This window comes from Colletotrichum chrysophilum, assembly GCF_026319265.1.
Source record: "Colletotrichum chrysophilum strain AFK26 chromosome Unknown scaffold_161, whole genome shotgun sequence".
NCBI lineage: Eukaryota > Fungi > Ascomycota > Sordariomycetes > Glomerellales > Glomerellaceae > Colletotrichum > Colletotrichum chrysophilum.
Genome location: NW_026517448.1, coordinates 18,929 through 31,081, shown reverse-complemented (window position 1 = coordinate 31,081; position 12,153 = coordinate 18,929). Strand labels below are relative to the sequence as shown.

The following is a 12,153-nucleotide window of genomic DNA, read 5'->3' as shown; positions in this document are numbered from 1 at the left end:
TGATGGGTCCACGGGCCTTGATCCTGTCTGACAAGCTGGCTGTCAAAAGAACAACGAAGAAGGCGGCCATGTTGGGAGGCACAGTGAGAAGTTGCGCTTGGGTGGTATCGCGATAGCCTAGGCCTTGTATAATTGACGGGAGGAACAGCGAGAAGCTCTGTTGGGAAAGAGGTTAGATGGATGGTCCGACAAGCGAACTGTCGAAGGAAGACGTACGTAGAGCGGGATAAGGAGAAAGATCCATGCCAAGGCGCAGAAATATGTCTGCGGAGCAAGCACAGCCATTCTGACCCAGTGCCAACTAAAGTGTTCGTCGTTAACATCTTCAACGTTCGTCGCCCCATGAGAATCTTCTCTCAAACGTTTCATGGCTTGTGTTCGTTCTTCAGGGGTGAGGAATCTCGCGTCGGCCGGGGTGCTCGGCATAAAAAAGAAGCATCTTATGCCAAATACCGTCGTAATTATTCCCTCGACTAAAGCTGATTAGCACACCTCGTCGCAAAAGGATATAGCCAGTATCGGAATCGCTCACTGAAGAAGATCCAGGGCCATCTGTTGTAGCCACCGTGACGAATCGTAGCCAAGCCAGTCGCAAGTAACCCTCCAAAAGCCCCTGAAAGAGGAGCTGCACAGTAGAATAAGCCAATACGGTAGAGCATCTGATGTCTTCGGTAGAACATAGCGAGATATACCACAATGCCTCCTAGGAGTCCTCCCTCAAAGAGGCCTAGAAAGAGACGGCATACTACCAATCCGGCGAAGCTCTTAGTGAAGCCGAGGAAAGTGCTTACTATGCCCCAGCACGTTATCAAAGTCGGAAGATATATACCCGCCCGGACCTTTTTGACAATCCAGTTGCTCGGTACGTCGACAAGAATGTAGGGGATGTAGAATACCAAGAGCGCTATGTTGAACTTTGTTCCAGTGGAGATGTTGAGGTCCTCGGTAAGGCCATCGATCTTAGCGTTTCCAATGTTGCTTCTGTCAATGAAGGCAAATAGCCTCAAAGGTGTCAGTGTAGGAACTTGACAGGATGATATTGGGGATCGCACCATATACCAAAAAGCCAGGGAATGATGTGATAGTCGAACTTGCGGTCGAGCTTCTTGCTCAAGACAGGGTCAATGTCGAAGTGAGGTTGCGATTGCCTGATGTTTTCGACATGGCTGTCCGAAGGCTTGCTGTTCTCGATGTCATCGTGGACGTCAAAGGTGCCGTCGCCATCATGGGTTTTCTCAGCCATCTTACTGGCTCTTGGGCAATGGAGGTATAATCACCGAGTGGTTGGTCGAAGTAGAAGATCTAAGGGGGTGATTATACGAGAGACAAAATTGTCTATGTGGTCTTAAGCGACAGGCAACTTTCAAGTAAGGAAAGTGGTTCACTGATCAAGGTCCTTAGGATATACTTCGGACTGAAGCCTCCTTTTCCCCGTCACCTTTCCTAAGACGGACCCAGCAATGCCACCTTGGAGCATCCTTCGGGATTAATTCCCCGCGCTTCTTATCCGCTAGAACCAGGGTCGCCATCACCCCACGGGGTCATCGTGCGGGGAAAGCATGGATGATAGCTCAATGTTTCCAAATAGCCATCTCAGAATCGAAGATGCCGACAATTTTCCTGCGGGGTTCAGGTAGGTCAGCGTGAGAAGCCAATCAATGACGTGAATTAGTGATCGTGATGCGATAAGGCCCCAGCTTGGAGTGTTAGTAGGTCAAGGTGATGACTAGGGGCATGGCGAGTGAGAGTTTGCTCAAACGATATGTCTTAACGGCTACCTGAATCTACCGCATCACTGCTCGATACCCAATTCTTTGAAGATGGACTCGTTGTGTTCTCCCAGCTCCGGGACCTTTTCCATTCTCGAGCTTTCAACGTTTTCGAAACCCGGTGGGATTAGAGCAGGAACCTTTCCACTACCGGTCTCGACATCCGTCCATCTGCCTCTTGCCTTAAGTTGCGGGTGATCCCATACGCCTTGCATGTCATTCACATTGGCGTTGGCTATCGACGCCTTATCTAGCTTCTGCAAGACCTCCTCTGCTGAGAATTTGGCGAAAGCGTCGCAGATGATCTTTCTCAACTCATCACGGTTCTTCGTTCTGAGGGTGTTGCTCACAAACTTTGGGTCCTTGGGAAGAGCCTCATTGCCAAGAACGTCTCGGCAAAGGTTAACCCACTCTCGCTCGTTCTGCACGCCAAGCATGACCGAGCCTCCGCCACCCGTCTCAAATGGGCCGTATGGGTATATAGAGGCGTGGGAGGCGCCGGAGCGGGATAAGCCCGGGGCCCCGTTATACGTGTAGTAGAGTGGGAAGTTCATCCACTCAACCATGCTCTCGAGCATCGAGATGTCTATCCGTGATCCTTTGCCCGTTTTGCCGCGCTTCAGAATGGCGGCCAGAATGTTGGAATAGGCGTACATGCCGGCTGAGATATCGGCGATTGAGATGCCCGCTTTCGCTGGGTCCGGACCGTTGCCAGTAATAGAGAGGAAGCCCGCTTCACTCTGTACGAGAAGATCATACGCCTTCTTGTCTCTGTACGGGCCGTCTGACCCATACCCAGATATATCGCACACAATCAGTGACGGATGCGACTCTTTGAGTGTTGAGTAGCCCAAGCCAAGTCGCTCCGTGGCGCCCGGTGCCAGATTCTGCACCAACACATCGGACTTGGCAAGAAGCTTCCTGAGGACCTCAAAGTGTTTCGGGTCTTTGAGATCGAGTGATAGACTTTCTTTGGAACGGTTGGTCCAGACGAAATGTGACGCCATACCATTAACTCGAGTATCGTATGCCCTTGCAAAGTCACCAACACCTGGACGCTCGATCTTGATGACACGAGCGCCCATGTCAGCGAGCTGACGAGTGCAGAAAGGTGCAGCGATTGCATGTTCGAGACTGACGACGGTGATACCTTCAAGAGGTAGTGGCTCTCTCTCAGGTTTTGATGTTGTGGATGCCATGGTTCTCAAGGCGATGTTTTGCTGGATTGCAGATCGCACGAAAGCTTTCGCTGGTCTCATGGCGGGCTTGATACGCCATGCGCCTCTGGGCGGACATGGAGATGCCCTGGTAGCCAAGAGCGACAGAGCGGCACGTCCTGACGGCATCTTGTTTTGGAGGAAGGGGTGTTCAGAGGTAATGGTGAAAGCAAATGGTCTTCAGCGAAGGAGGAAGATGGTGCTAAGTAAGGATTGATTGGCCTGGGAATTTAAATCCCGAAGTAATACGTGCATTAGGGGTTGGCATGACTTTTCTAAGTCCTCCTCATCATGAAGCTGCCTCCAGCGACCAGATCCCATCAGCTGCTGTGCTGGACGAGTTCACCGACAGGAACAAGTGACGGCGTCAGTGCATGCACATCAAATCGGCTACTTCTTTGCCCATTCGGCTTTATGCAGAACAGCGTAATCACCGGCCGCTGATCACCCACTCAGTGGCTTCACTCCGGTCGTTAAATGCCCGGGAATAATGCATGCTGTCGGGGCCATTTGCCGAGTCTGAAGTCGCCCTGAAATGCCTTTCAGAGAAGTGAGTCGGCGTTTGGAATCAATGGATGTTGTTATTTAGAGTCAGAGGATTCGTTCTGCTCTCAATCCAGCGAATCAACTGCTTCAGGTCCATCATTTCCTGTATTGTTCATCATGTCACAATCTCTCGCTCGGAGTCTTTGGCGCGTTGCCCGACCGGCGGTCAGGACGGCGGGATGCCTGCGCCCAGCGGCCTTCTCAACGTCAGCTCGCCGGAGGATAATGGAGACAACGGGCTTCACAGAAAACCAACTGACAGTTCGTGAAGCTGTCAGTCAAATCTGCTCCGAGTTTCCCAACACATACTGGCAAGAACGCGACCAGACAGAGAATGATCCCAAAGAGTTTCACGCTGCCCTCGCTAAAGATGGCTGGCTCGGTATTGCCCTGCCAGAATCGCTGGGTGGCTCCGGCCTGGGAATCTCGGAGGCAACGATGATGATGCAGACCATCACCGAGTCCGGCGCAGGCATGGCCGGCGCCCAGTCCATCCACGCCAACGTCTACGCGACGCAGCCGCTTGCCAAATTTGGGACCCAGGAACAACTCGAGAGCACAATTCCCAATATCATCTCCGGCAAATGGAGGGCTTGTTTTGGAGTTACGGAGCCAAACGCTGGTCTCGACACCCTACGCCTCTCCACCGCAGCAAAGAAGCAACCAGACGGCTCGTACCTGGTTACCGGTCAGAAGATCTGGATCACCTGCGCGCAAGTCGCATCCAAGATGATTCTCCTCGCCCGCACAAAGGCCTTCGAGGACTGTAAGAAGCCGAGTGAAGGTCTCTCACTCTTCTGCATCGACCTAGACCGCTCTCAGCCTGGTTTGGACATGCGCAAGATCAAGAAGATGGGCGGCCGTGCCGTCGACGCCAACGAGGTTTTCTTCGACAACTACGCCATCCCCGCTTCCAGTCTGATAGGCCAGGAGGGCCAGGGTTTCAAGATTATCCTCCACGGCATGAACGCTGAGCGCTGTCTGCTTGCCGGTGAAGCGTTGGGACTGGGCTACGCCGCGATAGCCAAGGCCGCGGAGTATGCCCGGGACCGAGTGGTCTTCAAGAGGCCGATCGGGCAGAACCAGGCCATAGCGCATCCGCTCGCCGATGCGTACATGCGGTTGGAGGCTGCGAAGCTAGCAACTTACCACGCGGCAAGACTGTATGACGCCAGCAAGGAGGACTCGTCCATTCGTCAGGATGCAGTTGGAGTGGCTTGCAACAGCGCCAAATACATGGCTGCAGAAGCTGCCTTTACGGCTTGCGAGAGAGCTGTTCTTACACACGGAGGTATGGGCTACGCGGCCGAGTACGATGTGGAAAGGTATTTCAGAGAGTGCCTGGTTCCTCGTATTGCACCCGTTAGTCGAGAGATGATTCTGAACTACATTGGAGAGAAGGTCCTTCAATTGCCTCGTAGTTACTAGAAACGGCGAAGATTTAAAAAGACGTAATGATACGTTTTATACAATGACATGAAGGCAGACCAACCTTGAACGTTTGCACATTGTGTATCTATTTGTGTATTATGAAGACATGGTAGACCTCGAGCAGGGGGTCAGGGGACTTCGTCTTAAAACTTTGAGATGAATTTGATTGATGAACGATTGGCTGCAGCTGCCTATTCATCTCTAATTGAGTCCGGAGTCAGGCAAGTACTCGCGATTGAGGATGGGACCGAAGAACACACACTGGCGTATAATAGGCGATGTCTTGGCTTGAAGACTGAAAGTTTAAATACACCCATGTTAATTAAAAGATTCTGCATAGAGACTAAATTTTGGTCGAGACAAGTAACTCTCGGCGAGGCAATGTGCGAGCCTCCGGTTTCCACTCAAACAAGGGTGCCGAGGTAGGAAAGTGCCGGCGAGTCAACCTACGAATGTCCGTATTTTAGAGAAATAGAACATGCCGACAACCCGTGAAGTGATTTGGCGAGTCAAGAAAAAGTGAGCTGGTTCTTCCTCCTCTGTACATAACTAGTTCCAAGATGATAAGATATTAAAAGCAGATATAAGAGAGCCCAACTCCGTGTTACAATCAGAAGCAAGCTTTAACCAACAGAAGACACCAAGCCTCTTTTAACGATGTTGCCAACAACAATTTTGGCAGTTGCGCTCTTCGGAGCAAGGTACAATAATCACTGAAATGCCCTAGATCATTCTCATCGAACGAGGCTAACCTTCAGTCCCGCTACAGCTCACTTGCAGGGCCCATTTTCTGTACCGATGCTGAGCATCCCATGGATTCCACGGTACACAAATCTGTCACCAAAAGCTGCTGCGGTGGCAACTCATTTTCAACCTCCAATGTAAGACTCTAATCAGAAAAAGTTATGTTAGATTATGACTGACCATGTGTCTCGCGCCATTAGTTCCTCTGCGACACGGGCAGTAAGCCCACAACTTCGTTCTGCAGCTGTTGTCAGGGTAGCAGCCTCGCTTGTATGAATGTGGGCGGATAAGTAGATAATACGAAGGCTTTTGGACGTGGCTTTTTCATCATCAGCCGCATTCGAGCTTTGTTGCCTTGCATAGCCATTTTGTTACAATGCAGGGAATTATTTGGGGACACAAGATTAATTCACCATTGAAGTGGATGTCATTTGCGCACTGCCTCAGAGAGCAGCAGTGCGTCGATGTGAATTCAAGGGTTCTAGTACTGCTTGTTGATTCTGAGGTTTTCCTGGTACTGAAATGTACAAAACTACTGACCCGGGCATGTATTCTTTCATCCTCATGCAGCCACCTATTGACCACGCTACTTACCGGGCTGACTCTTTGGCACCGGCTTCCGAAGTAATACCTCTTATTAAGCTCCGCCCCCCACGTCCGTGACATTTCACGGGGCCGAAACTACCTCCATTCGGTGAATTTGATATGGTCATCGTTCTAGTTGGACAAGGAGAAGGTAAAGTCATATTAGATGATGTATCATGTCCAATCCATCTTGGAGTAGCTGCCAGTAGAAGACCCCCGGATTCCACCACGGATGTAATAGCCGAGAATGTGGTCCATGTGGGTACAGTGCGCCATCCAACACTGTGGAGTTCGAACTGTGGCGCTGAGCGATGAATTTTGGTCCCGTCTTTGACGAATAAACAATCCGATGATACCCATTCCATCATTCTAAGACGCGATCGCGGGTGGCCAGAGTCAACTTACAATGCCCACAGAAGGCCTCAAAAAGCCCCGCGCAAAGCACGCGTGCAAAGAGTGCAACTCACGACGAATTCGCTGCAACGTCACAGAGCGTCTTCCCTGTTCAAACTGTGAGAGCTCGAACGCGACATGCGAAGTTCTTCCCTCGAGAAGAGGCAGGCGAGTGAACTGCGCAATCACTGTTCCTCTCAATCAAAATGATAACAAGGCAGCAGGTATCCACGGAAGTCAAAGAAGGAGAAGCGATCAGAAGATGCAGCGTCTTTCACTCCGGAACCTGTCATGCCGGCTCCGCCCTCGGCGCTCACGTCCGCTGTGGCGGCAACCCTTGCCTCTATGAGCACTGCTTCACCGTCTCGAGGTCTTTCTAATTCGGGCGCATCAAAAACACCATTTCATGCTGAGACGCCCGCGTCGTCACATTCTGCAACTGGCACAGGAAGTAGCCGCTTCTTCGGAGAGTCCAACTTCCTCACCCTCGTGCCGGGTGCCCCTGAGCCGGGGTCCGACGCGACTGCGGGAGACGCTGTATTGAAGGGTCGCTTGGCCTTTCCAGTCCCCCAGACACCTCAATCGCAAGATTTGGGGACTTCGCCTGCGAGTATCAACAATATCAGCTCGGCTACGGAGCGATACCTGAGGGATGAAGGGGCCTTGACCTTTCCCGATATGCAGAGCTGTCTGCCTGCCCTTCGCGCATACTTCAAATGGTTTCACCCGTGCTTCCCAATACTGGATCGCGCGGACGTGGCGCGAAGGCTTGCGATGATGGATATCTCGCCACTGTTGTTACAGGCGATGCTCTTCATCGGGTCGACATACTGCGATGATGCTACCATTACAGCTATGGGGTTCAAAGATCGCTCAGAAGCGAAGAGTGTGACATATTCACGTGCAAGAATTCTTTTTCACTCCAATTGGGAAAAAGACGAATTCACGCTTATTCAATCTCTGTTCCTTTGCAGCTTTTGGAGGGGCGGCCCTACCGACTGGAGGGATGTCCGATACTGGCTGGGATGTGTCTTGACTCTTGCGCAGACACATGGCCTCCATAGATCGTAAGTCAACGGAGGTGAGTTCAATACTGGGGCAAGCTGACGATCGTAAAGAACACGCTTCATTACAAGAGAACCTCAGTTTGCCCGAATGAGAAGAAGAGTCTGGTGGTCCATCTACGTAAGCTGTTTCTCAACACTGTCGAGATTTCACTAACTAACTCCTTGAAGGTGAGAGAAAGGCAAGCGGCGATATCTCTGGGACTTCCATGTAGAATACGAGATGAAGACTGCGACATCGAGCCTCTGACCGCCTCTGATTTGGAGGGCGACACGGATGAGCAACCAGCTACAGCGTTTGGCACATCCGAATCTGAGCATGTGCATTACGCTATCAATATGGTAGACATAGCAAGGCTACGTAAGCTGACCAGAGCTGCTTGACTCCTGATGCTATTTAACTAACAGGTGTAAAGTCGGAAGGATAACAGATACTCACTTTGCGCCGGGCCGTGGTCCTCCTGCACCAGGTGAAGTGCGCGACCTGAAGCAACAACTCGAGCAGTGGAAGCAGAATTTGCCAGAAGAATTGAGGAGAGAACCCGAGGAGGGGCAATCGTCAGTCCTGACATGCCTCATTCATCTTGCCTACAAGTATGGCCGGAACACTGATGATGAAACGTCCCTGAAATTCTAATGAGCTTCACAGTCACTTGCGCATCCTAGTCCATCGAAATGGATGGCTTCGAAACCGAGACGAAGAGGATAAAAAGGCCGCCCTCGCAGCTGCCTGTCGAATCAGCAGGATAGCGGAAGACATGCTCGCACAGAAAACCTTGCAATACGGCCAAATGCATTTGTGAGCGCTATTTCTTCTTAATTCTAGACGCTTTCACTAATATCTCAGACTTACAAGCCTGTTCGCGGCTCTCTGCATTCACGCTATCGACATCAAGTCGGCCGATGGGATCGGTCGCCAGCTCGCAGTTCACAGAGCCCAGATGTGTCATTTAGGACTGAAAGAAATTCAAAACTACTGGCGCATCAACAACAATGTCTTGGATCTCTTTTTACAATATCTCGACAAGCCCATTGCCAAGAGAATCTACAACGAAGACGCCGATGCTGCGGCAGCTGATGGGGCATCAGGATCCACGGCAGGCCTGAGCCCGTTCAACACAGCTAGCACACCCCAGAATCTTTCCACAGACACCGTGGAGCAAAGCAGATCGGACGCAATAGAGGACCAATACTTTAACCTGATGCAGACCAATTGGGAAGGCGAGCATGCCCTTGGTGATCTCGGCCTCTTCCTGGACCCGCAACTCTACGCCAACGGTCCAATGCAAGTCGAGGGCCTCAACTTCTTGCAGCGGTGCCTATGATGACGCCCCGGAATTGGCCTAGCGGATTTAAAAGTCAAAGAACGAAAGAAAATGCCTTCTAAGCATTCATTTTTTTCCCCGTGTAGCTGCCCTGGCCAGAAGCGCGTAAACCCTGATTGCATCATGGCAACATTCGGCTTCTTGAGCCGAGGGTCGCGACGCGGCTACTTCAGCCACCTGCAGGAAGAAGAAGCCGAGAGCATATAACCGAAGAGCCCGCTTACCCCACAGACCCCGCGATCAACACACTGTGCTCAGTCCATTCCCCAATTGGGATGGTTCCTCGGCGCGCGCTCTCCCCATTCCGGGCTTTACTCGCCGAGATGAAAGCTTGACGTCGGATGACGGACATTAGTCGGCTTTGATATCTTTCGAGATTATTGCATGTGTTCTTGCCTTCCCAACGATCCAATTGTTGTTGTTCTTTCAATCCCGCACTTGGACTTCAACACCAATCGCACCTGCAACCGCCAACATGGCCTCCCTTGCTCATCAGATACGACCAGCAATCTCACGCCGTACACCACACGGTAGGAGGTCCATAACCACCAATGCAACTGACGCGGCATCAAAACTCCTCCAGACCTTTGCCGGGAAAGATGTGACGCGCAAACAACTCTTCGATTCCAATCAGTTGCAGCGCCTCAGCTTGACACTCAATCGCAAGCAGCTGCATGCGGGAATCGACGTCTCCGCTGAACCGCCCAAGCAAGGCACGCCGCTTCCACCAGGGTATCACCTTGTTTACTTCACCCCAACAGGGGTCGAACGCGAATTGGGCATGGACGGGACGGACAAGACGTTCAATGCGCCAGCACCGTTCACGCGGCGGATGTGGGCTGGCGGGAAGATGCAGTTCATTGAGGGGACCTCGCTGAAAGTTGGCGAAGAGGTTGAAGAGCGCACGAGGCTTGTTGGCGCTACGCCGAAGAAGAGCCGCAGCGGTGACGAGATGGTTCTCGTGGATGTCGAAAAGGAGTTTTGGGGACGGGATGGGCTGGTTGTTAAGGACCAGAGGTACGTTGTCCTCGCCACCAATATTACCCTGCTTCTTTAGATGACTTACAAGTTCCTAGGTCATGGATCTTCCGCCCCGAAGTCAACGTCTCTTTGGCTGCGAAGACTGCTCCTCCGCGAGCTAACAGGCAACCGTCTTTTGGGGCGTCAACCATCACGGATGAGAATGGTTCAGACGGCGGTGTCCTTCGGCATCTTCGATGGTCACCCGTTGGCCTCTTCCGGTTCTCGGCTCTTACATTTAATGGCCATATGATCCACTACAACGAGCCTTGGACGAAGGATATTGAGAGGCATCCCGAGGTTGTGGTCCATGGACCCTTGAACCTGATCAACATGCTTGACTACTGGAGGGATGTCTACGGGCAAGACGGCAGGGAAGTGCGACAAGTTGGATATAGAGCAATGTCGCCACTCTACGCCGGCGATGAGTACACAATCCGCACGGCGTCTGTGGAACATAAGACGTACGAGGTTCTAGTGGAGAAGGGCAGCACGGTTTGCATGAAGGGTGAAATTATTGGCAGTTGAGTAAGAGGTTCAACCTCATAAATGCACGCTTCGAAGCTTCGATCATATGGAAATAGCTAAAACCATTGGTAATGCAACCTCTCTAGTTGATGACTCTATCTCATCCACTCCTGACGCCAAGCTTCATTACTCGAGCCATAAAGATGTATGCAGACACCAAGAAAGTGCCAATGATCCACAGAATCGTACCGAGGATGCCGTCCAGGTTGACAGTCTTTCATACGAACCGTTTAGACATGTAGAAAATTGTAAGATATTACGGGAGATAACTCACGGGAACGTTCGTGCCTCCACTCTTGCTGACCCAAGGGAAGGCTCTGTCGATCATCGCACTTTCATATCGATTACACTCCGTGCTGACATCTTCCGAGGATGGCCCCTCTCCAGTCTGGGCTTTCTCCTTCAACTCGAGAATTCGAGGAAGTGCATCAGCGCAGTCATGGAATGCCTGATTGCCTCCCATACCCCTAAACCTTGTGAGCAATTGCTTGTGTGACGTGAGTTCCTGGTCCAAGGACCATCAACTTACCGGTTTGGCTGCATTGCATGAACTGCGTCTCCGACGAGCCATACGCGAGGATGACCCTCGTCTCCAGTTGCTTTCTTGACGTTCTTGCGCCATGTTTTTGGCAGTTTGTTGCTTGCGCGTAATCTTGTAGCCGTAACTAAATCCTTGTTCTTGTCTTCCGACCCAGTCGTCAACATTGTGCGGCTATGATTGTTAGAACATGGATATATATCTAGCTTGTCAAGGGGTTTGCGCATACTACTCGGGCGCCCAGTCTTTGGTAGCCTCAAGACAAATATGGAGTGGGTCCTGCATCTCTGATAGTTCCTGTTGGTTCGGCACTCGATCTTTCGGAATCAGAAGCCCCCAGTAAAAGGAAGCCTCTTTCACGTTATATTTTGGTCCGCTCTCTGAATCATCGGCTGGCTGCTCAGCCTTTGGCAAGAACACTAAACACGGGTCAGTCATGCACGCAGCAGGACACTGTGTGGGCTTGAGGCTTACGTGCGTAGTACATAGAAATGCCGCCTGCCCATACCATGACTGGACTTTTTAGCAGCCTTGGTGGCAGCTTCTCAGTCCAGTCCTGTGGTAACGGTCCTTTGCTGAGAATCATCACATGGCTGTCGACCGGGACCAGATTGCGAGCTCCGACCTGTTTATTGATCTGCGACCATTTAGCTCAGTACTTCCGTAGAATAAAACTTGGAACCGTTGAGATCGTACTCTAGAATTGCTGCCGTCTGCCCCGATCAATAAATCGCATGTATCCGTGGATCCATCCGCGAGGTGAACTCGGACCGTTTCTTGCCCGGTCACATCTTTAATAATTTCGTATCCCTCAAAGGCTTTCCCGAAGTGAAGACACCCGTTTTCTTTCAGTGGGTTGACTAGAATATCGCGGAGGACCACCCGATTGATGCCCCACGATGCCGCGTACGAAGGCAGCTGCCCGAGATCAAGCAGGGTCTGGAACTTCGTGTTACATATCGCTGGTGCGGTGAGTCCTGTCGATGACATTTG

At 51.5% G+C, this 12,153-nt stretch overlaps 5 protein-coding genes across 5 annotated transcripts; 3 read left to right on the top strand and 2 right to left on the bottom strand.

Moving 5' to 3' along the window:
* Positions 1–703: 703 nt before the first annotated feature.
* Positions 704–1,243, bottom strand: COL26b_012056 (uncharacterized protein; the record flags this gene model as incomplete). Its single annotated transcript, XM_053184708.1, has 3 exons — positions 704–727; positions 792–1,002; positions 1,053–1,243. 3 exons carry the CDS (start codon positions 1,241–1,243, stop codon positions 704–706), a joined length of 426 nt encoding a protein of 141 aa, XP_053031338.1.
* Positions 1,244–1,792: 549 nt separating this feature from the next.
* COL26b_012055 (uncharacterized protein) lies at positions 1,793–2,968 on the bottom strand (the record flags this gene model as incomplete). The annotated part of the gene is made up of 1 exon (XM_053184707.1): positions 1,793–2,968. One exon carries the CDS (start codon positions 2,966–2,968, stop codon positions 1,793–1,795), a length of 1,176 nt encoding a protein of 391 aa, XP_053031337.1.
* Positions 2,969–3,649: 681 nt separating this feature from the next.
* COL26b_012054 (uncharacterized protein) lies at positions 3,650–4,960 on the top strand (the record flags this gene model as incomplete). The annotated part of the gene is made up of 1 exon (XM_053184706.1): positions 3,650–4,960. The coding sequence occupies one exon, from the start codon at positions 3,650–3,652 to the stop codon at positions 4,958–4,960; it is 1,311 nt and encodes a 436-aa protein (XP_053031336.1).
* Positions 4,961–8,540: 3,580 nt separating this feature from the next.
* On the top strand, positions 8,541–9,281 carry COL26b_012053 (uncharacterized protein; the record flags this gene model as incomplete). Its single annotated transcript, XM_053184705.1, has 3 exons — positions 8,541–8,548; positions 8,606–9,064; positions 9,161–9,281. 3 exons carry the CDS (start codon positions 8,541–8,543, stop codon positions 9,279–9,281), a joined length of 588 nt encoding a protein of 195 aa, XP_053031335.1.
* Positions 9,282–9,549: 268 nt separating this feature from the next.
* Positions 9,550–10,622, top strand: COL26b_012052 (uncharacterized protein; the record flags this gene model as incomplete). Its single annotated transcript, XM_053184704.1, has 2 exons — positions 9,550–10,091; positions 10,151–10,622. The coding sequence occupies 2 exons, from the start codon at positions 9,550–9,552 to the stop codon at positions 10,620–10,622; spliced, it is 1,014 nt and encodes a 337-aa protein (XP_053031334.1).
* Between the last annotated feature and the right edge of the window lie 1,531 nt (positions 10,623–12,153).